Source organism: Pongo abelii, chromosome 2, assembly GCF_028885655.2.
Source record: "Pongo abelii isolate AG06213 chromosome 2, NHGRI_mPonAbe1-v2.0_pri, whole genome shotgun sequence".
NCBI lineage: Eukaryota > Metazoa > Chordata > Mammalia > Primates > Hominidae > Pongo > Pongo abelii.
The window spans coordinates 5,656,609-5,683,048 of record NC_085928.1 but is presented as its reverse complement, the minus strand read 5'-3'; the positions used below and the strand labels follow the sequence as shown (position 1 = coordinate 5,683,048).

The 26,440-nt window shown below is 52.5% G+C and overlaps 1 protein-coding gene across 8 annotated transcripts in view; it reads left to right on the top strand.

Moving 5' to 3' along the window:
* The window catches only part of IQSEC1 (IQ motif and Sec7 domain ArfGEF 1), a 397,805-nt gene that overhangs the window by 246,048 nt on the left and 125,317 nt on the right, over positions 1 to 26,440 (top strand). The window contains exon 1 of one of the 8 annotated variants that reach the window (XM_054551248.2): positions 911 to 3,281. The exons of 6 other annotated variants lie outside the window; for them this stretch is intronic. In XM_054551248.2, coding sequence (XP_054407223.1) covers positions 3,205 to 3,281 — 77 coding nt within the window. In that variant the 5' untranslated portion in view covers positions 911 to 3,204. Of the gene's footprint in view, positions 1 to 910; positions 3,282 to 12,850; positions 23,503 to 26,440 lie in introns of those variants that run through there. One more of the 8 variants, XM_024244327.3, reaches the window with a different exon arrangement.

Here is a 26,440-nt window from a genome sequence, read left to right as displayed (position 1 = left end):
CCCTCCATCGGATGGAGCCACACTTGACCTCAGAGCCAATGCCCCAGTGCCTCACTCCCTGGAGGACAGAGCAGGGGTCAGAGCAGAGGCTGTAGGAGCCCCTCATCTCTGCTGTTTCCCCCCCTGCATTCAGCCACATTTCCTGAGCACCTGTGGGTGTCGGGCACTCAGGATCCCTCGTTGAGCAGTCCTGCTGCCTTCACAGAGCATCTGTGGCAGGCAGGAGCACAGGCAGCAAGCAGAAAAAGAAATTGGTTTTTAACATAACGTGTCAAGTGGTGACAACAGCTATGGAGAAAATAAATCCAGGTGAAGGGAGTAGACAGAGATGGGAGGGTGGCCAGGGAAGGCCTCTGGGCCTGGAAACACAGGAGGGGTGAGGAGCATCCCAACAGTCTGGTGGGAACAGTGGTGCAGAGGCCCTGGGGTGGAGCATGCCTGGAGGAGTGGCCAGGAGGCAGATGCTAAGTGGGGCCTGCCCCATCCTGCCATCTTGCCTTGGCATGCATCCTGACTCCCAACCCTCACAGCAGCCTCAGACACAGACAGGGCCAGGATCAATGTTCCCCTTTCACAGATGAGGATACCTGAGACCTAGAGACCGGAAGAGCACTGGTGCCAGGTCCAGGACTAGGGCCCAGGGCCCCCGCCGCTACCAGAACTCGTGCCCTTTTTGTGCAGTGGAGGCACCAGCTCTGCTGCTGGGGGCAAGCTTCTGAGAATCCCAGCCTTCGGATGTTCTGGAGGCCTGTGCACAGCCTAGGAATTCAGAAACAAAGGTCCCAGCCAGTAATTGCCGCCTTTCAAAGGCACAGCCGGCTTCCTCTGCCACAGGCGTGAGAGGGAAGCTAATGTCCTTCTCCGGGGGTGTTGGGGGGGTGGGGGAGGAGTGGGCAGCACTTCAGGGCTGCTGGCCTCGCCTGTGCTACCTTGCCAAACAGGCTCATCACACTCGGCAGATCGCCTCTCCCCTGCCCGCCCCCAGTTATCAGCCCAAGTTGGGGTATCTTGCGTCCAGCCTGGGTCCATTCCCATGACACTGGGCATCCCCCTTTACCTCTGGCCTCGCACTCCCCGACTGTACTATAGGAGGCTTGGACCCAGCCGTTTGGAAAGCTTTCCCTCTCCAGCCATCCAGGATGGGTACCTCCAAGGGAAAGTGACTACAGACAGGGCCTCCCAACCTTGGTACTACTGACATTTTGGGCAGGACCTTTCTCTGGTGTGGGGGCTGTCCTGTGCATGGTAAGGTGTTTAGTGACATCTAAATGCCACTAGATGCTGGTACTCTCTCCCCATTTGTGACAACCAAAATTTCTCCAGACATTACCAGATGTCCCTGGGGGTGGGGGGATGACCCAGACGCCTCTGGTTGAGAACCATTGCTCTAGAAGCAGCATTTTTGCTAATGACACTGAGAAAATGCCACCTGAGGCGGGAGACTTTGTTCTTTGGCTTTGCACGGGGTGGGATCAGGCCTCTGGTTCCCAGCCTGGCCCTTGGAAGCTGAGCAGCCTTGCTAGAGGCACACAGAGCCTTGTCTTTTTTGTGGCACCAGCTCCCATCCGACAGCCTGGATGTCATCCCTCCTGGGCAGCAGCTCCTGGGCTCTGTGTGCACACCTCTGGGGATGGGGTCTTCTCTGTGCCTCTGTTTCCTCATCTGAGAGGGAGTGGGGAGGTAGCAAGACCTCCTCGTCTGAATGGAGTGTGACCACTGCTTTGCAAATGATGTCAGGTTGTGCAAACGTGGGCCCCAAAGCAGCCAGGGGGTGAGTGTGGTGCCTCTGAGAGCCTTTCACACACTATACAAGATCCTTTCTTCCTTCCACAAATGATTATCGAGGCTCCTCCCGTGGGCCGGCCCTTAAAAGAGATGTGGCCCCTGCCCTGGAGTAGTTGCTTGTAGTCAGGAGAAAGACAGTTAACAAGTAAACATGCAAAAGCAGGATCCTTTCAGAGGAAGGGGTGTCCCGTGGAAAGAATCAGACAGGGTAGTGGCTGAAGGGGGCTGAGCTGCTATAGCTTAGACACGAGGGGTGCTGGAGTGGGACCTGACTGACCAGGAGGAGTGGAGCTGCAGGAGGCGCACCTGAGAGCAGACTGCATGGAACTCAAGGGTGTGCCGGATTCATGGGGGTGAGGGTGGCTAGTGTATCTGGGAGTCAGAGCCTCAGACTTTCGGGTGGCTGGTGTGTGGGGAATGGGCCACGGGAGGGTTGGAGCAGACGCCGGGACCAGCCAGATCCCGGGAGATACAAGGGGAGAGGTGAGGCTGGGCCAGGGACTCCTCTCCTATTGTCTGTGACTGCCAGGTCCCCTGGCCTGTGGGGCCACCCATTCTGCCTGGGGTCCCTCTGCCCAACAATGCGCCTGGTTGTCTGTGGCCCTGCAGCTCAGCCGCTCCCCTCCCTGGTTAGCGACAGGATTCCCCTGCCGGCAGCCAATGAGCGGCTGTCATAGCGGTTCCATTTTAGATTTTATCAATGTGTCCCTGTCGCCCAGGCAACAGCAGGCGCTGGGCGACCCTGTCAGTCTTCCTTCGCCTGCCTTTCAGAGCCCAGCTGCCCCCACCCCAAGCACCATGTGGCTACATGGTGAGTTTTCCCTCGCACAGGCCGAACAGGGTTTCCGCCAAACGTAATTTATCTGGCAAAAGAGGCCAGTGTTTGCCTGTCATCTGGCCCCCTCCCTACCTGCTCTCCCTGGGTCTTCCTGGCCTCAGCCCCTCTGGGCCAGCCAGGCGGGTGTAGGACTGCCCAGCCAGTGCCGGCCCCACCACCCGGAGCCCCAGGGCCTGGTTGGAAGAACAGACTTGCAGAGCCACTGTCAGGAGCCCCAGCATCCAGGCCCCCCAGGATGATGGGCTGGGGGCCCCCACAACTTGATACAGCCAGAGCTGCCTTGGTGTGTCACAGGGACCCCCAGGGAAGCCCTCAGATACACCAGCTAACAGAGACAGCAGCAGCATGAGCCGGGCCAGGCGAGCTGCGTGAATGAGTTGCTAGGCTTTTGTGCTGGCTGCTCTTTGTATTGGAGGCGTGTACACTACAAGCCGCGCCGGGCGGGCTGGGCCATGTGAGTGAGGGCCGCCGTGGCAGGGACCAGGGCGGGCCGAAGCAGCCGGTTCTCCACCTCCCACCAGCCCCTCTCCGTGTCTCCGCGGAGACGTTACTGTGGTCCAGCTGGAGACCAAAAGGTGAAAATGCTCAAGTTCAAGGCCTTTTGCCTGGATTACTGGCAGTTCCTGTGCCTACAGCCCCTGCATGGAGCCTACAAAAGGTAAGTCGACCCTCTGGGGAGAGCCTTGGCCACTAGGGCAACGAGGCCTGGAGAGAAAGTTCGCCCCAATCCTGCCTGATTGCAGGGCTTCCTCCTCTTGGCAGAGGGTGCCCGTCACTGGCCAAGACCAGCGGCAGCATTTGTCATGGTTCACTTTGCAACTGGGCTTAACTATTCTTTCCTCTCCCTCTGGCCTGAAACTGGTAGAGTTTCTGCAGAGAAAGGGTCACCCTGGACTGCTCTGTGGCCAGGCACTGTGTTTCATTGTTCCTTGCTGCCGGGGTGAGCCCTAGGCAGGGAAGCTGCACCGGCCCGGGGTCCCTGGCCTGCTCTTTCCCAGCACACTTGCTCCAACCTCGTGGGCTGGATGACTCAAGGGTTGGCCTGCCTCCTCCCTAAGCACAAGTTTGGGGAGGCAGAGTTGGGGGTCCCCTGGTCAGGAGATCAGGAGTCCGAAGTTCAGTCCCTTTCCTGGCTGCGCGATCTTGAGCGAGTCACTTTCCCTCTTTAAGCCTGTTTCCCATCTGTAGGGATTCGAATTTGATGACATGGATTTGAGGACTGCTCCCTGAGGTGACAGGGGCTGCAGGCACCGCAAGCCCAAATGTTCATACCCCCAGCAGGTTCTTCCGAGCATGTGTGTTCTGTCCAGTGCACACCTTGGTAAAGAAAGACCCGCATCCGGGCCAGCGGGAGATCATCATGGAGCCGTCGCCATGGTCACCTTGAACGGCGTGTTATTAAAGACCTGGAGGAGGGAATTGTCCCGTCTATTCTGAGGGAATTAGTTTTTCCTGATTTCACACTCTGTGAAGTCTGCGGCCATTAGCATACGAGCAATTCTGGGAAAGTGTGGGAGCTTTTCTTCTTCCTTCCAGTGGGCTTTCTCCAAAGGGGGCGGGCACGGAGGGTCTCACGGCAGCTGTAGAAAGGAAGTCCCTGCTCTTGGGAGGGTGCCAGCGAGAGTGGCCTGTCCTGCGTCTGATTAGTGCAAGCCACATCAGAGAGGAGCCCGACACCCAGTGGGCCCTGAGTGCTGTGGTGCAGCCTTTCACCCCACCCCCGCCCCCAGGCTTGTTCATGTGGCCTCAGGAGGGCACGTCCGGCTGTCAGTGATTCAGTGTCCAACCGCGGTGGGGCACTTTATATACTTAATTGTTCATCCTCATCCCTCCTGCAAAAGAAGCACTAAAGCCCTTGTGCACATGTGAGCAGAGTAAAACCAGAGGGCAGGCAACTGCAGAAGAGTGGCCACGGGATCTGACCGCTGTCTTTCCTGTCTCGACATGCAATCTCTCTTGAATGTCTGCAGTCTTAGCCCATGCCGACGCTGGAGTCCTGGGCCAGGCAGGGACAAATGAGGGACAGACCCTGCTCCACAGGGCTCAGCTAGCCAGGCATGAGTCGTGGTCAGAGTCATGACAGAGGAGCAGGGCTGGGTACGGGGGCTTCATGGAGGAGGTGACAGCTGAGCCAGGCAGTGAAGTGTCTGGAGGAGTTTGCCGGGCTGAGATGGGGAGCACAGGTGTTCCAGACAGAGAGGAAACCACGTGGGAAAAACCCAGAGGCTTTAAAAAGGAAGGGTGTCTTTGGGTCATGGCAAAAGGCCATGGAGCTGGGAAGGGGTTCCAGGGCTGGGGCTCAGGACCAGAGCCTGGGCCTTGTCCTGCATTCAGCGGGGAGCCCATGAAGGATCTTAGCGGGCAAGTGGCAAGCTGAGAGTCACACTCTGGGGGCCACGTGGTCCAAGTGTGAGAGGCCTGGCTTAGGCTCTAGGGGGAACCCGTGAGAGTGCTCTTTGTCCCCTCCCCTGACCTATGGAGGTTCTTAATCAGAGCCTCTGCTCTTGTTCTTAAGCCCTGACTGTGCCCGAAAGACAAATGAGACTAATCCTTAAGGAGCTCCCAACCTACAAAGGGAAAAGACCTATTAACAACTCATGAATGTTAAGAATGGGGTATAAATAGAGGGTGCACAAATTACCAGCAGCCTGAGGGAGGTCTTATTGGAAGACTTCCTGCAGGAGGTGGCATCTTATCTGGGCCTAGATATGGGAGTTGGAATTTTCCAGACAGGGACGGGCACCGTGGGTGGAAAACAAAGCATGAACAAACGTATCGGGTGGGACCAAGCCTGGCATGGTGCATAAATGATCAGAGGTGAGGCCGAAGCCTAGGTGTGTGTCAGGGGAAGAGCTAGAAAGGAAGGTGGAGCAGGGAAGCTTAGTGAGTGTCTACTACATGTGAGGCTTCATTCTAAGCACCAACTCTGCACGCTAACGCCACGAAGTGGAGTCATGATTCTTCCATTTTCCAGGTGAAGAAACCAAGGCACAGGGAGAAGTAGCTTGTCCAAAGGCTCATGGCCAGTCAGTGGTGCCACTGAGATTTAACCAGGGGGTCCAGCTGTGGAGACTGCATGCTGCCAGCTGAGCAGCTTGGTCTGTCCACCCTTTTAAATGACATGCTGAGGGCTGGGGGCAGTCATCTTTCCAGCAGTTGTCGACCAGAAATAATGATGATGCATCAGCCAGGTGGGCAAGAACTCAGACTTTGTGGTCAGACCTCACTGTGGCAGGTAGCTTAGAAAAGTCACTTTTCCTCCACAGCTGTGTAACATGGGGGAAGGGGGATGCTCAGCTCACCTCTCGTGGCCCTTGTGTGGGGATTTCAAGGGTAAACGCTGGAAAAGCACTGAATATACAGCACTTAGTAGAGGCTTTGCAAGCGGCTGTCCTCACCCAAACGGATCCTTCCCCAGGAAGGCTCTGCAAATGGAGCCACTTGGCTTCTTGCCTGATGCCATATTCCGTTGTTTAAAGCGGCGATCCCAAACTTAAGAGTATGAAAGGGGTGTTTTGCAGACAATGCATAATTAACCACTTCTAAACACAGGGTGTGCCAGGCTCCCTCAAAGCTGTTAATTATTCTTCATTAGTGATCTTAAATTAATGTAAAATAATCCTGGAGCTCTGCCAGAGGCTGGGGCAGGGGAAGGAGCAGAGCCGCTTATTTCAACTAGCAAAGGGAAAGAAATCTTCACGGGGTGCCTCTGCGTTCTGCCTTGGTTGTGGGGAGGTGCCTCTATAGACTCTTTAGCTCTGGCCCAAAGGCTATTATGGGAGGCGGCGAGCCTTCTCCCAAGTTCCCAGAGCCCAGCCGATCTCAGGGTACTTTGGTTAATGAAATAGTTCAGGTGGGAAGAAAATATGGAGGAGAGTAGTATACCCATCGCCCAGCTTCCAAAATAAGCTGTTAATGATGTGGTGGACCGCCCCTGTGGGCCACCCCACAAATCTGATCCCTTTCCTGCTTCCCCAGAGCTAAGCCTAAACAGTCCCTCTTGTTTGGTGTGTAGATTTCCCATGCACATTTTTTTAAATTGCTGTAGGTATATAGTAAGTGTATATATTTATGGAGTACATGAGATGTTTTGACACAGGCACGCAATGTGAAATACACACTTCATGGAGAATTCATGGCTTAGCGAGCTTGCTTTCCAAAGTGGTCCTGGCAGTATGTAGCCTTACCAGCAGTGGGTGAGAGTCCCATGTCCCTACATTCTTTCCCCCCACAATGAGGGTATCCATCCCCTCAAGCATTTATCCTTCGAGTTACAAATAATCCAATTACACTCTTTCAATTATTTTTAAAATATATAATTCAGTTATTATTGGCTATAGTCACCCTATTGTACTATCAAATAGTAAGTCTTATTCACTTACTCATTCCTTCTATTTTTTTGTACCCATTAACCATACCTACCTCCCCCTCTATCCCCCGACTACCCTTCCCAACCTCTGATAACTGTCCTAGTCTCTATGTCCATGAGTTTAATTGTTTTGATTTTTAGATCCCACAAATAAGTGAGAACATGTGATTTTTTTTTCTATACCTGGCTTATTTCACTTAACATCATGACCTCCAGTTCCATCCATGTTGTTGCAAATGGCTGGATATCATTTATGGCTGAATAGTACTTCATTTTATATATATATATACACACACACACATATATTTATATATATACACATACATACTTATATATATTTATGTATCCTTATATATTTCTATGTATTTTTATACATACTTATATATACTTACATATATATTTATATATATACCAAGTTTTCTTTATCCATTCATCTGTTGCCATGCATATTTTTACAGCGTTGCTAAAACAAAAGATGGTTTTACATGTTTTTAAACTGTAGATCATAGTATTATAAACTGCAAGTTGCTTTTTTAAAAGTTTTACTTGTGGTAAAATATACATAGAATTAAAATCCATCATCTTAACCATTGTACAATTCAGTGGCATTAAGTGCATTCACATTATTGTGCAATCATTCCCACCGTCCATCTCCAGAACTTTTTTATCCTCCCAAACTCTGTACCCGTTAAACATTAACTCCCCCCTCCCTTCACCCCCAACAGCCACCATTCTACTTTCTTTCTCCATGAATTTCACTGCTCTGGGGACCTCATATGAATGGAATCAATACAGTATTTGTTTTTTTGTTATTTTGTTATTTCACTTAGCAGAGTAGCCTTAAGGTTCATCCATGTTGTAGCATGAGTCAGAATGTCCTTCCTTTTAAGTCTGAATCATACTCCACTGTAAGTATGGACCACGTTTTGCTTATCCTTTCATCCACAAATGGACGCTTGTGTTGTTCCCACCTGTTCACTATTGTGTGTAGTGCTGCTATGAACATGGGTGTGCAGATATCTCTTCAAGGTGCACCTTGTTTTTTCAGTCAACATTTTATTGGTAAGATTCATCCAGGTTGCAACGTATAGATCTCATTGATTCATTTTCACTGGTGTATAGTATTTCATGGTGCAACCGTGCCCTGGTCTAAGTATCTGCTCTCCTGTTCTTGTGTATTTTGGTGATGTCCCATTTTTCGACATTACAGATAGAGATGCAGTGAGCACCCTTGCCCCTGCCTCCTTGTGCTTGACTGCAGGCATTTATGGAGGGTTTGTACCAGGATGGCACATGAGTGTCTTCAACTTTCCTGGGCTTAGTGAACTTGCTTTCCAAAGTGGCCCTGGCAGTATGTAGCCTTACCAGCAGTGGGTGAGAGTCCCATGTCCCCACATTCTTTCTACACTCAATATTAAAAGCCAGGTGTTTTTTTTAATGTAAAGAGGAGAGAAAGAGAGATTCAGAGAGGAGAGCATGTAAATGGTATGGGGGCACACCTGTGGCTTGACGCAGCCCCGGGCATCCTGGAGTGGAGGGTGAGGCGCACATGTGCTGTTCCCTTGGTCTGTGTAGTTCCAGGCCCTCCACAGTAAGAGGCTTCCAAGGGTGGTAGGAACTCTGCCCACACGCTGACTTTGCAACCTCACCTTCAGCACGCCGTAGATGCCGTTGTCTGGTTCGGGATGTGGGACTAGTTCTGATCACACAAGGTGCCAACTGATCTCCTGATGCGCAGGTTTCACAGATTGCTTCTATTAGACAGAACAGAGGCCGGGGATCTCTAAAACACAGCATCAAGAAACTCACTTTGGGACTAGCTCCCCAAACTGCCGGCTCAGTAAGGGAGCTCAGTGGACAGGATTCCAAGCACACACCTGGGAAGCTAGCCGAGCTTCCTGGGCTCATCCAAGGCTGTCAGGCACCCCCCACACAGCTGATGCCCCGGGCCTCATCTATTGGCCAGGGAAGTGCAGTCCAGGGAGGAGTGGCTCTACAGGGGGCACCCTGGGTGGCTTTGTGGCTTGAGGGGACAGTGCAGTTGTGAAGTCAGGCGAAGTGGGAATGCAATCTGACTGGCTCCTTTCATAATTTACTTTTTTTAAAAAATTGTTTTTATTTATTATAATTACTTTCTTTGAGTGTTTATATGTGCTAAGTGGCTTTACATGTGGTATCTCTGTTAATCCTCACAACAGCCTTGTGAAATGGATACGATTATTTTTTCCATATTTCAGACAAGGAAAATCTGAAGGCAGAGAGGTTAAATGACCAGCCTAAGGTCACAGAAATGGAGTGTAGTTTATCAACCCAGGTGACCAACTCCACTGAGCTACACTATCTCGTGTCTCCTCCACACTAATGAATACTTTCTGACTGCATGTAACTGTCGCGGTTGTTATGACGGTGTAACACATCACCCCAAAACTTAGTGGTTTAAAATCCCATAGAACTGCAACTTGGGCAGAGCCTGCTCTACTCAGTGTCAGCTGGGCTTTGAAGACGACTGGGAGCTGGATTCCTAGGAAGCCTCACCTGCCCACACACTCACCCAGCCACTCACTCCCTTCCTCACCTTGCAAATGCTACTGACTGACAGCTGAGACCTTAGTCAGGGCCGGCAGCCAAAACACCTGCACGGGACTCTCCATGTGACCTGGGCATCCTCAAAACATGGTGGCTGGGTCCCAAGGGCAAGCAGTCCAAGGGAAAGAGAGCCAAGTAGAAATGGCCACCTTTTATGACCGGGCGTCAGAAGACACACAGCATCACTTCTGTGGCATGATCTTCACCAGGACAGTCAAAAAAGTACTGCCCAAGCCCATGGCGAGGGACTTAAACTCTACCCCTGCTCAGGAGTGGCAAGGTTCTGGCAGAGCGTTTGGGACAGGAGATGAGGTTGTGGCCGTGTTTGGAAATAGAATCTGCCGCAATAGCAAATCACTTCTCCACTCTAACCCTCAGCATCCTGGGGTTGGGAAGAGGACCTAACAGGTGTGGGGACACTTGGGACCCAGTGGCATTCAATCAGTGGCGGGTTTTCTTTTTCTTAATGGAGTAAGTTGAAATGAAGTGTGGTGATTATTCAAGAGAGGGGGCAATCATTTCAGCTGGGGGAGCAGGAGAGGATTCTTAAGAGTTTTAGAGCTGTGATGGGTCTTGAGGGATGAGGAGGACTTCTCAAGTCCACGTAGGGAAGACAGTGTCCTTGGCAGAAGAGTCCTGAGAAAGATGTGCAGATGGTGCCTCAAGTCTGATGGAGTCTCTGGTGGAGGGCAACAGAAATAGCCACAGGCCAACTACAGCAAAAAGGGAGTTTACTGAGCCACTCCTGGGAGTTCAGGGGACCAGCAGGAAGCTGGATGTGGATTAGGAGCCGGGGCGCCTACTCTGTACCCCCAAGGGCAGGCTCACAGCTGTGAAAAAGGCTCCCTGGGAGCCCATGGACCTGTGCTGCCACTCAAGCTGTCAAGTCTCAGGAGAGTTTCACTGGCCGAGTTCAGGTCCTGTCCTGCCCCTTGGCAGTGCTGAGACGTCAGTGGAGGAGGAGAAAGCAGGACAGAGCCTCCAGGGACCATTGGGCTTCCATGGGGCACAGGCTTCTGAATTCCCACCCCACCAGCACTGTGCCGTGTCGGGGAGAGGCCAATCCCTGGGAGCATGAGAATACTGTTAGGGGAGCCTGTGTGCTGGACAGGACCTGCATGTGGGCCTGTATTCCCTGCGATGGCGAGCATTAGCTCAGACACTTCCGCCAGGCTGGTGAGATTCAGGAGCGGGTTGTAGGTGAGAAATACCCCAGAGGGTCAGGTTGACCAAACTGGCAGGGCCTTGAGAAACTTGTCCTCAGCAGAATAGGTGCAGTGAAGGAATGAGAATCAAGCATCCAGAGCTGAATCTGGCTGGTTTAGAGAGAGCAGCTGATCTCCTAGTGCGAGTCACGGGCTGCCTGGCCTCAGTCAGCAGATCCTCATTGGGCCCATACAGAGAGCATTTAAAGCAAGCGTTGCAGGTGCCAACAGGCTCCACACTGGCTCAGTCTTTCACTACGCCCTCTCCTCCTGCCTGGCTGCCTTCTGTGTTAGCAAGATCCCACTGGTGGCAAGAGGCGGGAAACCGGTGTTAGGTTCATGGAGATTTGATTCGGGGAAATGTTCTTGCTGGGTCAAGACCTTACGAGCTTCTCACCACAAACACTTCTTGCTCTTGGTAACTGCTGGATTTAGTACGTGAGATGAGTCCATCCCAAGTGACTGTTTGCACCTCAGCAGTTTCTTGGCAGCCACCGGGTTGGACAGGTCCTTCCTTCCGGAGGGGTAAGATCGTGCCAACCTGAGTAGCTCCACTTGCCCAGTTGACTCTGGTGGGAGATGCCTGGGCCTGAGTGGTTGCAAGTTGAGCCCTTCGCCTGGCAGGGCCTGTCACAGGCTGAAAAGTGTCTCCCTGAATTCATATGCTGACGTCGTAACCCCAGTACCTCCAAATGGGACCTTATTTGGAAATAAGGTCTTTAAAGAGGAATGAAGGTGAAATGTGGGGATTAGGGTGGGCCCTAATGCAATCTGACTGGCACCCTTATAAGGAAATTGGGCCGCTACAGCGGGAACACCGTGTTCATCTCATGTGTCAACTTGCCTAGGCCATAAGGTGACCAGATTTCTGGTCACACATTACTCTGGGTGTGTCTGTGGGGTGTTTCTGGATGAAATGAACATTTGGATTGGGCTGAGTGAAGCCAACTGCCCTCCCCAGCCTGGGTGGTCCTCTTCCAATCGGTTAAAGGCCTGAATTGAACAGAAGCTCAGTAATCAGTAAAAGGGTCTCCTGCCTGGTGCCCACGGGCTGGGACGTCGGTATTTTCCTGCCTTCAGACTCAGACTGAAACACGGACTCTTCTTGGGTCTCCAGCCTGCTGGCATTTAGACTGAAACTAAGTCATCAGCTCTCCTGGGTCTCTTGCTGACTATAGATCTTGAGACTTGTCAGTCTTTGTAATCATATGAGCCAATTCCTTATTTTAAAAAATATATGTATATACATACATATACATATATATGCATCTCCTATTGGCTCTGTTTCTCTGGAGACCCCTGACTAATACGCCGTGTGAAGACACAGGGAGAACACAGCCACATACAAGCCAAGAAGAGAGGCCTCAGGAGAAACCTGCCTTGCTCTGACTTCCAGCCTCCAGAACTGTGAGGAAACTCATTTCTGTTGTTTAAGCCCTATGGTCTGTGGTGTTTTGTTACGGAAGCCTCTGCAAATCAATACAGAGCCCCTGTGTCTTCATCTATGAAGTGGGTACGAGGACCTGTCCTTGGGCTCATCAGGAGACGCTGTCTGGGCGCGTATTCTGCGCCCTCAGAAGAGCTCATGTGCCTGGTGTTTGGTGGTCAGGGCTGGGATTAGGGTGAGACAAGTGAGGTGTTCACCTTGAGCACAGAATTTAAGGGGTGCCAAAAAACTCAATAATCAAGTAAACAAAATATTGAATTTTAAAATAAACACAGGCTGTTGTTTGTCTTGCAACACCACGTGAGTATTGTAAAGCGAGAGGTCATTTCCAAAGGCACTGCAGTTTCCAGGCCCCGAGGCCCTCGTGTGCCCTGCAGAGCTGGTTTATGAGGGTTAACAGGGACATGTGAACAGATCGACCAATGTGGGGCTTTATATATAATGTTTTAAAAAATATTTTTAACGCCTGTAGTCCCAGCACTTTGGGAGGCCGAGGCGAGCGGATCACGAGGTCAGGCGATCAAGACCATCCTGGCTAACACGGTGAAACCCCGTCTCTATTAAAAATACAAAAAAAGTGGCAGGCGCCTGTAGTCCCAGCTACTCAGGAGGCTGAGGCAGGAGAATGGCGTGAACCTGGGAGGTGGAGCTTGCAGTGAGCCGAGATTGCGCCACTGCACTCCAGCCTGGGCAACAGAGAGAGACTCTGTCTCAAAAAAAAAAAAAAAATGTTTAAAGCTTTATTAGTTTTTTCTACTTGGTTCAAAATATGGGGGGCTATTTTGGTGTTTTAGGGGTGCACATTTGTCCTTCTGTGTCAGGATCCAACCTGGCTCCGTGCAGCGCAGTTGCTGGCCCTGGGCTGGCCCATCTGCATCCTGCAGGCTCGGCCTGCGGAATTCACGGCAGCGCAGCCTCCCCCGTGCCACCCTGCACTGTCCACTTTCACAGGGCCAGCCGGGTTGTGTGTGAGAGGCTTAAGAATCAGGGGTTGTTTCTCCATAGAGGACCGCATGAGGTCAGTTGGCAGCTCTGGATGATGAGCTGTGAGGATTGGAGAGTAGTACCGAGTCAGTGTCAGTGCCCTCATTTTGAAAACGGAACTGTGGTTATGCCAGAAAATGTTCTTGTCTTTAGGAAAGACACTTTGAAGGAGTAGGGGGCTTGAGGTGGGCACCTTACTCTCAATTACAGGGGGAAAATGTGTATGCGAGCACAGGTGTGTGTGCCTAGAGAAAGGAGAATATGAGGAAGCAAATGGGATACAATGGTAACAAGTGGGGAACCTGGGTGAAGGCTATACAGGAGTTCTTTGTACTCTTCCCACAACTTTTCTGTGAGTCCGCAATTAATTCAGTATGTAAAGTTTTAAAAACAGAGCCAGAGGTTGCCGAGGGCTGGCTGCAGGTGCTCATGAAGTTCTCTACCCTAGACCTCCTCCACCGCCTTCTTAGTCCTTCAGGTGTCAGCCCCAGTGTCTCCTCCTTACAGAGGCCCTCCCTGTCACCTTGTCTAGCGTAGCACTGCCGTCTCCTCACCTTTCACGTCACTCAATTTTGTTTTCTTTGTCGCCCTCACCATCCTGGGAAATTATCTCATTCATTTGCTCAGCGTGTTTGTCCTGCATCCCCTGTCTGCAAATGTCGGCTCCATGAGACTGTCTGTCTTGGTCACTCCTGCCCCTCTGCCCCCTGTGCCTGGCACACAGTGGGTTCTCAAGCAATATCTGTGAACGAGGGAAAGGTTAGATGATTACAGTTCTAAAGGTCAGAAAACCTGGAGTCTTGTCCTTTCTGATTATCCCCCATGGACTTGCTGGGAGACCTGGGGCAGTGTCCCGCCCTCCTGTGGACCTTGGTTTCCTCATCTGTACCCAGCCCTATAGCTTTTGGATTCCATGTTGCAGAAAGCCCCAAGGTTCTGCAGAGGCCGAGTCCCCCAGCTGAGCCCCTCCCTGCTGTAGGCAGGGGCAGGCAGGGGCCCTTGTCTACCAGCTGGGGTGGACCTGTCCCTGCCCCCAGGCTTGTCACCACCATTCCCTGATAGAGGAGAAGCATGTGGCAGAGAAAATGTGCTGCGTGGCCCTTACCTGTAGGCCAGTGCTCCCAGAAAGGTGGGTCCAGGTAAGAGTGAGTTCACGTCTCTCCCTGGGCTTCTTTGTAACAAAAACGGGGCAGGTTTTAAGCCCAGCATCTTTGGCAGGAAACAGTATCTGTGTGAAACTCAGTAACATTGTCTTGTTTTCGTGGTAACCTTCTACTTACAGCAGATGATCCTAGTTTTCCATTTAAAGGAGTGATATAAAGTTTCCTTTTAAAATAAATGTATTCAGGGGTGAAATCCAACCAATGTATTATTTTGTGCATTGCTTTTAGCTTCTTATTGTTGAAAGTGTGAAACATGCGTGGAAGTGGAGATAGCTGCTTGGTGAAGGTGAACCTCGGAGTTGTAAGGCGAATCCCACGCCTGCATGGCACAGCTTTGCGCCTCATGCTTGAGTTTCTTCCACCCACTCCATGCTGTTTTTCATGTTCAGCTCTCCCAAAGGGTCTCCAAAAATGTCTTTTTACAGCTGGTTTGTTCAAATCAGGGCCCTAACAAGACCCACACAGTGCACGTGTCTCGTAAGCATCCTTTTACCTAGAGGCTCCCCTTCCTTTTTCATCCTTGCAGTACTTATTGAAGGAACAGGGCCATTTGCCTGTGGCATGTCCCACATTCAGGATTAGGCTGATTGCCTCATGATGTCATTTAAGCTGTTCCTCTGTCACCTGTAGTTCCTGTTAACTGGGAGTTAGATCAGGAAGCTTGATCAGACTCAGGTCCAATTTTTTTAAGCCAGTTGATTTTAAAAGAAAATATTTAATAAATAACTAGAATGGTCCATAAAGAGAGTGCACCATAAAGGTGGGGCGAGGTTGAGCGCGGTGGCTCATGCCTATAATCCAGATACTTTGCGAGGCCAAGGCAGGAGGATCACTTGAGACCAGGAGTTCGAGACCAGCCTGGCGGATATGGCGAAACTCCATCTCTATTAAAAATACAAAAATAGCTATGTGTGGTGGTGCATGCCCGTGATCCCAGCTACTCAGGAGGCTGAGGCATGAGAATCGCTTGAACCTGGCAGGAGGAGGTTGCAGTGAGCAGAAATTGCACCACTGCACTCCAACTTGTGTGACAGAGTTAGACTGTATAAAAAAAAGATTTTAGACAGGGCATGATGGCTCACGCCTGTAATCCTAACACTTTCGGAGGCTGAGATAGGAAGATTACTTGAGGCCAGGAGTTCAAGACCAGTCTGGTTAACATAGCGAGACCTCATCTCAAAATAAATAAATAAATAAAGGTGGGACGAGGGTAGAGTTGGGAATGGTCTGGGAATGGAGGAAAGCAATGGAGCAGGTTCAGGTAGCAGACTTACCTCTACAGGTCTGGGTATTGGGAAACAGCCCAGAGGCAGGAGATGACAAGGAAAGGAGGCAGGGAGGCCAGTGAGGAGGTGAGGGCCCAGCCCAGGGTGCTGCAGTCCTTACCAGTCCTCACCAGTCCTCTTTGAAGGGGATTTGTGTGGACACGTGCACGCATGCACGCACACACACATCGCACACCGCATGTGCGCACACACACACGCACGCGCACGCACAAGGGGAGGGTTCCCGTTTGGCCCCCCTTGACCTGCACGGCAAGACCCAGGGAGTCAGGATACAGGGGCTAAATAATTGAGGCCTCTCAGCACAACAAAATGGGGATTGAAGGGAGCAGCTTTCTTCTTTGTCTAAGGAAGGGGGTAGTGAATAGGCACAGCCTGCAACAAAAGGGATTTAGGTTAGACATTGAGAAGGACTTCCAAGCCAGCTGAGGAGAGCCGTGTTATGTAGCGGTTATGAAGCATGTCTCAAAGCAAAGCTGCTTCAGTTCAATTCCCCACCCTGCCGTGTTCTATCTGTATTAACTCTGGGCGTGTCTGTGGACCTCTCTCTGCCTTCCTTTCTTTATCCTATAGATCAGATAGTAACAGCACCTACCTCATGGGATGAGCCTAAGCATTAAATGAATTAGTCACACATAGAGCAGTGGCTACAAGAACCATTCAGTAGCCCTTAGGTATCACCGTTCTTGTTGTGTTGATGGAGAGCTGTGCCACCCTGGAAGTTTTAAAGATGGCCATAGCCAGAAACTTTCAAGGCTAGAGGCTTAGAAGGGCAGTTGCTATAGATTCGTGATCTTCTATATAGCTTTTACACAGTACAGTCACACAGTGTTAGCTCCTTCCATTTGTTTCATCTTCACAACCCCTGGAGATAGATCCTATTTTTCGCCCCATGTTGTGGATGAAGAAACTGAGGTAGGCCAGAAGGTGTGAGGAACGGCTTGTGAGGATCCCTTGGCCAGTGCAGGTCTCAGAATCAGGACTTCTGATCCGGAGTCCCAGATCTGCGGCTTCCTTGCTATGTGACCTCAGGGCAAGTCACCTCCACCTCTGAGACTCCGTTCTCCATCTCCAACACTGAAGAATGAGGCCGGAGCCTCTGGTGCCTATGTTGTCTGATTTCCTTGCATAGAATATCTGAGCACAAACCCTGATGGTCAAACCCAGTACCATCTGCCCTCCCCATGGCTGAAAGGAAACATGTCAGAACCCTCAGAAGGGACAACCCATGGGGACTGGCTGTCACTTTGACTGATTGCTAATGTGAGTCCTGCCATCTGGGGTGTCATCTGTCCCACGGCCATGCCACCTGCAGAGGTACTCAGTTCTAGGGTCTGGCTCTGCCCTGACTCCAGTTGGGGTCACCTTAGCAAGTTCTTGGAAAAACATCCCCCAAACAGCCTCTACCCAGATGCTCAAGAGCTGCTCAGGATCCTGTTTCTACCCTCCTATGGCATAACTCGATAAGACTGTGCAATTGTCTTTATACTTCCTGCCGGCCTAGCCTGGCCCAGCCTCGGGGGACAGCTGACAAACAGAGGCCAGACGGTGAGCAGGCCCTGGCCCCAGATCCCACCCTGGCAGGTCATGTCCCTTATCTGGGACTCAGTTTTATTTGCAAAATAAGGGCAGAGGGATCAAGTGAGCTACTTGTTCATTCATTCATTCGGCAGGTATTCATTCATTAACTCCCCCTCTGGGCCAAACCCTATGCTTGAGGCACGAGAAATGGATAAGCAAACCCCCTATTTGCCCTCCTGTCACTTCCAGTCTGGGATTATCAGCCCTGCGGGGCTTTGAGGGGCCACAGGCATCTCTGGAGCTGAAGCAATCATGGGCAGCTTCCTGGGGGAGGAGGCAGCTAAGTGGACCTTGAAAGACGAGAAGGAGCGGAGGATACAAGAGGTATCCTGTGGGACAGACACCCACAGATGTATTTTATTTGGCTTGCATAGGATTAGCCTACATATCATTGTAAATTTGAATTTATTGCAAACATATAAAAATCAAGAGCTTTTACGTAAAAACCTGGATTTCTGATATCTGAAAAATCAGAGCCCTTATTCCTGCAGAGCAGCCATCAGCCAGAGCCAAGCCACAGTTGTTCCATTTGACCAGTCGGAGTCCCCCCGTTCTGCCTTGCTTCATCATCCCTCCAAACCTGCTCCCACCAGCCATCCCTGTGTCCCTGTCACTGTGGATGGAACCTCCATTTTTCTAGTTATTCAGGCCAGCAACCCAGGCATCATCTTCCACTCCTCTTTTCTCTCTCACCCCCTCATCTTATTGATCAGACATTTCTACCAGTTCCACTTTGAGAATGTCTCTAGAATCCAACCTCTTGTCCCCACCTTCCTGTCCACCACCCCAGTCCAAGCAACAGTTCCTCCCTGGCCCCTGCCTGGGCCATCGCCCCCTTGTGGTCTTTTTTCTGCACAGCAGGTAAAGTGAGGCCCTGCAGGCCAAGTCTGGCAACTTGGACGCCAGCCCTTTGTGCCCCCTAAGATGGACTTGGGGAAGCTCTTCTCTGCCTTCTTTCCCAGCTCCTGCCCTGAAGTGAGTGCCCAGCCCCTGCCTGCACACTGGATATTAGTGGCCATCCTAGGCCTGAGACAAGATGGTGGAACTCAGGATGCCAGCTGCCCGGGAAGCTGGGAGCCCCCCACTGTCCTCCAAGACCCAACGCTCTCAGCACCCTGGACTTTCATTTTTCCATTTGGAAAACAGGGGCATCCCAGCACCTGTCCTCAAAAGGCCAATGCTTCTTGAGAAGGGGGATTCAGGGTTTTGAAGTTCAGCCAACTCGGTGTGTGTGCCTTCCTGAGCCTTGCATGGCTCTGGGCACCATTGGAAGACTGCAGATATAAATGACAAGTGATTTATTTTGTTTTCAGCCTCCAGAGCTTTAGCTTTAGAGTCAGATAGGCAGAGCTGGGTTTATATATCATCCTGAGTATCTAACCTCAGCATCTGAACCTCAGTTTATCCAATTTGTAAAAAAAAAAAAAAAATGCTGGGGAGATAATAATAACTGCTACTTCATAGGGTGATTGTGCAAAGAACTAAGCTACATAGATCTCCCCACCTGCTCATGTGAGCTCTCAGAGCAGTGAGGGAGGGATGCAGAGACAGGTCATCCAAATGCAGGGAAGAAATGGCTGCAGTCCAGGCTCAGGAAATGGAGAGGATGCGGGGCAAAAAAGGATGGACTCCTGGAGAAGGGAAGTGTATCATCCAGAGAAATGATCTAGTTTATACGCCTTCTTCATGGCACAGCCCACTGTGGGAAATCGTTTTCATTTGCTCCCTTGGTACAGAAGGAAGGCCAGCCCCACCAGGCTCCACAGTTTTGTTCACCAAATCCTCAAGTGATATCTGGCACAGAGTAAGCCAATCAATGAATGTTGACTGGGTGAAGGAACAAGCCAATGGAAAATTGGCTTCCTAGAGGAGGTGTCCTTTGAGTTTGAGCCTTGAGCATTGGATCCTGGTAGGAAACATGGGTCACTACACAAGCTCCCTTGCAGTGTGGCCCGTGATGGGGCTGTGTGCAGGGTGGGATGGGGTTAAGGGAACTGGGCACCTGGGCCAGCAGAAGAGGGGAGCCCTAACCAGATCTGGGCCAGAGGGTTGGGGGAGAGAACAGTTTCATGAACTAGAAAGAGAGAGACCTGGGTGCAAACAGCCACCCATCAGGACTGTGGCTGCCGAGGGGCACAGGAAGCGAGGACAGAGCTGAGGCAATGAGTACCCTGACCTACCATTCTCTCCTCCACCTCCTGACCTCCTGCCAGGGCCGCTGCTGGCCACCCCATCAGGAACCAGGAGGCAGTGGGAGCCCGGGAGCTGCAGTCCCGGGCCCAGAGCAGACTGGGGCATGTGGAGAATAATTGGGCAATATGTGCAGAATTCCTGGCCCAGAGTGGACAGGCCTGGAGATCTGGGAGGGCTCAGGGGTGTTGTGATGGAGTGGGGGCCACTTGGGGGTGTCAGGAAGCTCAATGCAGACGGAAGATGGCAAAGGGCCTTGCCCACCCTGCCCTGGTCTCTTGTGGGTGATGGTCAGCATGAGAGAGTGGGTGGAATAGGAGAGGCTGCACGGGCCCCCGGTGAGCAAGGAGGGGTCTCATACTGTCACCTGCAGTTCTCCAGGTGGGAGTTGAGTATAGTGTGCCCATTTTGTGGATGAGTGATGTGGAACAGTGGCTTGCCCCTTAAGCCAGAGGCAGAAATTAGAGGGTCTCAAGGCCCTAAGACCACAGGCAGACACATCTCAACAGGCGAGGAGAGGGCACACATTCAGCAAGGCCTAGAGACCAGACAGAGGCTCACTGACCCTCACTCAGCTTCCAGAGTAGGGGGCACCCGTTCCAGTCCTCATTTCCCCAAGCAGGGTCCCCTTCAACACTGTCCCCCCGCTGTGCCTGCTGCCTTCCTCAAGTGCACACAGTTCCTGAGCTCTGCCCTGCTCTCAAAGGCCAAGTTCACAATGGCATCAGCATCTCCCAGGGAACAAATGTATCCTTTCCTTTGCCTGGGCGGCAGTGACTTCATCCCCAGCGGGCTGTGTGAGTCACTGGACTGAGGTTGGAGGGCGAGCCAGTTCTCTGCAGAGCCCGGCTTTGGCCTTGTGGCTGGGGAGATGGAATGGCTGAGGGGGTGAAGGCTTCCACGCAGACCTGCCCTCGCTTCCCCTGCTCTTGCTGGGGCTCCCTGCATCCTACAGGGCAACTAGCACTGAGCACCTAACGCATGCCTGGCAGTGCCAGGGGCTTTTTAAGTGACAGCTGGTATTTACTGAGTGCACTCTCTGTTTCAGAAACCATTATGAACTCTCACTTCATGGACTGGTCATGCTGTCCTGCAGACAGTGATGTTGAGAGGTTAAGTCTTATACCCAGGGTTACACAGTTGTGGTATCACTCATTCCTCATCACAGCCCGGAGCGCAGAGATTTTTTATTCCTATTTTGCAAAGGGACAAACTGAGGCTCTGCAAGAGGAAGTAGCTTGTGTAGGGACAAAGGAATCAAAGATGAGTAAGGAGTGCCCTGTTCTCAAGGATGAGCCCCTGAGGATGGCAAAGACAGATAGAGTGTGACATGTCCCTGATGAGTGGATGGATGGGTGGATGGACAAATGGATGGACAGATGGGTGGATGGGTGGATGGATGGACAGATGGGGTAGACGGATGGATAGATGGGTGGATGGATGGATGGATGGATGGGTGGATGGATGATAGACGGATGGATGGATGGATGGATGGGTGGGTGGATGGGTGGATGGATGGATGAATTAAGGCTCATTTGTAATGAATTCAAATTTACAATGATATGTAGACAACGGTGAATGTGGATGGGTGAATGGATGGACAGATGGATGGATGGGTGGATGAATGGACAGATGGGTGGATGAGTGGGTGTGTGGATGGGTGGGTGATAGATGGGTGGATGGATGGATGGATGGATGGATGAATGGAGTGATGGATGGGTGGATGTGCAGGTGAGGGAACAGATGGATGGATGGGTGGATGAGGGGATAAATGAATGGATGATAGGAAGGAAGATGATAGATGGATATGTGAATGGATTAATGAATCCATAGATGATTCATTGGAGAGGAAGGTGTGTGGATGTGTGAATTTGTGAATGAGTGGGTAGAGATAAAGCGAGTAAGCAGAAGCTACTTCCACCCACAAAAGACATTGCGAAAACTTCCCTTACTAGGAGGACAGGCCAGATAAACATTTGAATGGAGGCCTTAGTCTGTGTGGCACAAGGAACCGAGGCCAGTATGAAAAGTGACAGGAAAGTAATGTCCAAGGGAGAGTTTCCTTAGGTCAGTGGGGTTCCATGATGGAATGGGGAAGCTTAAAGAAAAAGCAACGAATGGGGAGCCTTGAAAGGTAGTGAGCTTCACATCATTGGGGGTGTTCAAGCAGAGGCTGGGCAGCCACTCCCGTGGCATGCTGTGGAGGAGCCCCTGTGGCAGGTGGAGGTCTGCTGTGGTGGCTTGTGAAGCCTCCTCTGATGACAGGGAGAAGAATTTGGGTTTCCGAGTCCCCCAGGGAGGCCACAGCCTTTGTAGAAACCTATCTTGCTTTTGGATTAAAAGTTCTTTCCTGGCTCAGGGGATGGAGAAGCCTGCAGCTGCTAATCCTTGGTGTGGGAATCAGGCTAAAATCTGAGACAGATTTCCCATTCTGCACAGGCCAAGGCAGGGGGCCTGGGGACAGAGCAAGGCTTTGGAGCCCTGGCCCCACCCTCCCTGTTTCTGCAGACAGGTGATGGCCCTCTCTGAGCCTCAGTTTCCCCCTGGTGAAATGGAAGCTCTGCTGCCCACTATACATGATGCCCAGGGCCCTGTTGGGTGCCAGGTGCTGGGTGCACCTGCCCTTCTGGGGGACTTCCTGGGGGCTGTAGGTGGGGAAAAGTAGATCTGTGAGTGTTGACCTTGATCTGTGAGTCATTATCCCTGGGGGCCGTGCCTGGGAAGCCCCAGCTGCCTGGCCTGGGCTGGGCCTGGGAGCAGCTGGTGGAGACCAGGGTGGGGGCTCAAGCTGGGGCCTCAGTCTGGAGATGCCCCAGACCCAGCCTGGGCCCAGATCCCAAGGCCTTCAGCTGCTCAGAGGCTCCAGCCCTTCATCCCACCCCACTCCATCCCTACAGAGAGGAGCCAGCTTACACCCTGACTCCAGCGTGGGCTCTTAGAGCCAGACTGCCAAGGTTCAAATCCCACCTCCACCAGTTCCTAGGTCTGTGACCTGGGGTAAGTGACTTCCTCTATCTGTGTCTCAGTTTCCTCACAAGTAAACCGACACTAATCAAAATCCACTTTGTAAGGGCGTTGGGAGAACTGGATGAGTTAGTTCTGGGCCTGAGGAGGGCTTAGGCCAATTCCCAGAGCTCCACAAGCCCACAGTAGCCTCAGGTGAAACTAAGGCTGGAGGGGGCTGACCACACCCAGCATCAAACAGCAAAGAAGTGGCCCAGCCAGGGCTGGAAACCGTCTCACCCACCGGCTGGAAACCGTCTCACTCACCAGCTGGAGACCCTCAGGGCCAGCCACTGTCCAGAGGAGCAGCCCTGATTTTGTCTTTATTTTGCTTTGTGTCAACCCCAGGCTTTCTCTAGGAGTGAGGTGGCAGAGCAGCCCCTTCCTCCACCCTCATCTTGGCCAGCTGGTCGGTGGGCCGGGCTGCAGGCTTTGGGCTGCGGGGAGAGAGTTGGGTTTAAGCCTCTGGGGAAATGGGGAGGATGTGGGCCCGCCCTCGCCTCCCCGCCCGCCTCCCTCTCTCTGAGCTCGCCTCTCCCATCCCAGGCCAGCCTCTGGAAGCAGGGCCAGCCCCTGGGCTCCGGCAGCTGAGCTTTTCCTCACTGGAGGACGCCCCTCACCCATCCCGCCCTGAGTGACTCACTGCTCCCCTGGCCTGCAGCCACCACTGTCTCCTGGCAGGAGGCAGGCGCAAGGTTGTGCAGAAGCCACAGGGTCTAGTGTGTGAGGGCCACTTCGCCAGGAGGGTCTGGAGCAGCTAGACAGGACCAGAGCACAGAGGCTGGCCGGTGGATAGTGGCTCAGCCCTACAGTGGCCTGTGGCAGCCGGTGCCTCCTCTTTTCCCTAACTTTGGGGGCTTTTTTTTTCTTCTTCCTACCATGAAGAAGGAAGGGACCTGAAAATCTGTGAAGAGAGCCATTCCCTGGCCAGGAGGAGACGCCGGGTGGTGAGGCAGTGGTGGTGGGCCCCTTGGCCACTCGCTCCTCCACTGAACCAGGCATGAAGGGGGATGGCAGTGCCGTGTGGAGCCTTATGTGGAAGTACTGCATCTCTGTGAGGACACTCAGGTACCGGGACGCGTGCGTGGCTGCTCTCCCTGGCTGTCGACTGTTGGGCTGGATGGTTTGCATGGCTGTACAGGGTCCAGGAAGGAGCTGGGATGGAGGGAGCCGGAGCAACTTTCAGTCTCTTGTGGAGCGGGAGGAGGAGAGTGGAACAATGGCCAGGGGGTGTGCTGCATTTGGCTGGGATCCAGAGCACCCATTCAGGAAAGGAACTCCAGGGGCAGGTACAGCATGTGTTACATAACATGCTGGCACAGGGCACAGCTGTGTGACCCTGGCCCTGCCCCACAGCCTCTCTGAGCCTGTTACCCACCAGCGAAATGGGGCTCATGCTGGTCCCTTCAGCGCTTGGTGTAGTGATTCCTTCGTGACTGTAAACGTCAGTCACTGAGTGGCTGAGGGCTCAGCCCGGACTCAGACACCAGGCTGCCCAGGTTTAATGTTGGCTTTGGCATTGTTAGTGGTGTGAAGCGGTTTCACCTCTCTAGCCAAAGTTTCCCATCTGCAGATCCTTTTAGGATTGTTGTGAGGATTTAGTGAGGTAATACACACTAAGATCAGGGCCCGGCGCGGTGCCAGCATTCATTCAGTGTTGGATACGATGACCCTTGACGTTGAGCTTTCTCCCCAGCTGGACAGCTGTGGGGGGTGGTGGGGGTATCTGGAATGGTGCCTTGCATGGTGAGAATGAAAGGGTGGAGCAGAGCTCCTTGGACCCCTGGGGAGGGGACACCACCCGTGATCGCTGCGGCCTCTGCATCTGCCAGAAGGAGGGAGACCAGGGCGCAGGAAGCCAGGTCCCTTGTGATCTCAGACAAGGCTGGGGTCTCCTCATCTGTAAAGGGGAACTACATGGGGCCAGAATTTGTATATGGAAGGGCTTAGAGGCAGCCACCTATTTGGAAGATGTGTTTGTGCTTGGATACCGCCTGAGGGCATATTATTTTATTTAAAGGGGTGGATTTGCAACAGGTAAGGGATTGAAAGATTGTCTCTCTTTCTTTCTGCCCTCACTCTCTGGTGTATAAACTTTATAAACATTCCTTCCTTCCTTCCTTCCTTCCTTTTTGCCTTCCTTCTATTTCTCCTTCTTTCCTTGTTTCTTTCCTTTCTTCCTTCCTTCCCAAAATACTTGTGACAGCTTACAGAAAATACCTGCAATAAAATAGTTAATAAAAAACATCAGAAGCCAGGCATGGTGGTGTGTGTCTCTAGTCCCAGCTACTCGGGAGGCTGAGGCAGGAAGAATGCTTGAGCCCAGTTCAAGGGTAGTGTGTGATGATCATGCCTGTGAATAGCCACTGCACTCCAGCCTGAGCAACACCGTAAGACCTCATCTCTAAAAAAAAGAATCAGGAGTGGAAAAAGCACAATTTAGAATAGGATGTCATGAGCTAGGTTAGAAAAATAGAACAGAACAGAGATATACAGGGTCCTGAGGTTCTTCTGTTGGGGTAAAAATTGCCAAGTTTCCTGGCAGCCAAAGGGAAAGGGGAAACCCAGCCACGCAGTTTACTCTCACTGTAATAAGAAACCGTAATTACAGTGGCCATAGTTGTCTCTGCTGCTGGGTGAGAGTGTCTGGGGCCCTGGGCCTCAGCCTCAATGGCGGGCCTTGGGCCTGGGCAGGTTTGAGGGAGCAGGGCAGACAGTGAGGGCTAAAGTGTTCTCTTGGGATGAGGATGCCAGCTGACTGTGGGAAAGCAGAGAGGCAGAGCTCAGCCCTGGAGTGAGTCAGCGGCTGCCTGCCCCTGCCCCTGCCCCTGCCCCTGCCCCAGACCCCGGGATAGACCTACTGGGTGGGTGACTTGGGAGCTGGGCCAGGCAGTGGGTGAGTCCTGGACTTTGGTGAGCGCTCCATGGGCTTTTCCTTGTGACCACAGCTGGATTTTCCTGAGTCCCGTTCTGTCCTAAGGTTTCCAGGGATTAGCACTTTGGAAACCTCAGGGCTTGTTGACAGAATGCAGAGGGCTCGGCACTGGGAGGCCCGCTGTGCCCTGTCCAAGGGTGATTCGCTCGCTCCCTCTTGGCTGCTGTTTGCACACATGGTCTGTAGGAGAAGCAGCACCTCCTCACAGAGCCTGGCAGACTGGCCTCTCTGTGCCTCAGTCTCCTCATCTAATGGCACGGCCACCTGACAGGGCTGTGGGGCGGGGCCTTACGGGAGGGTTTGTGGCTGTCAAGTGGTGATGGGCAGGTAGCTTCACAGGGGTGTCACGAGCACTGGCGGGTGGCCTCCTCACCACCAATGAGAGGAGAGTGGTGGGGTGGGTGTGGGCACCATAATTGGCACTGGGTTTGTCCCAAACCCACTCTTAGCACCCATAACTGCCAGGCGCCCCTGTGGTTAACTGGGGAGGATGGGCCTTGGGCTCCAAGAGAAGCACTCTGCCCTCCTGACCCCTACCCCATTCTGTTGAGAGCCCCCTTAAGGACTAAGGCCACGCCCCAACCAGCCAGCCAGCCAGGAGCAAGCCCTCTGCGGATCCCAGCCCCCTCGGCTGCCAGGGAAGCCCTGAGTCAGCAGGTCTGTGGCCCAAGGCAGAGCTGCCGGCGGCCACAGGGACAGATTGGAGGGTTGCGATCGGACAGCGCATAGTTTTCCACTTGCGTCTTCAGATTCCCCTCCGAGGAGCCTGTTGCCCCTGGCTGGGTCCCATTCACATCTGGAAAAGCGAGAGGTGTGTGTGGAGCAGCTGTTGGCCTGCCAGCCCTGGCCCTCTGCCCAGGGGTTTGGCGACTGCAATCAAGGAGCCGGGAGAAGGGTCTCTGGAACTTTGGCCCGAGGACTCTGAGAGGGACGATCTTGGCCACAGGCTGTATCCTGGACAGAACAGCTTGGGAGCTGGGCACCCCAGGGTTTAGAGCCCACAACGGTAGGTTGTGAGATGTGCAGCCCTCGGGCAAGTTGCTAAACCTCTCTAGGGTTGTTTCCTTGCCT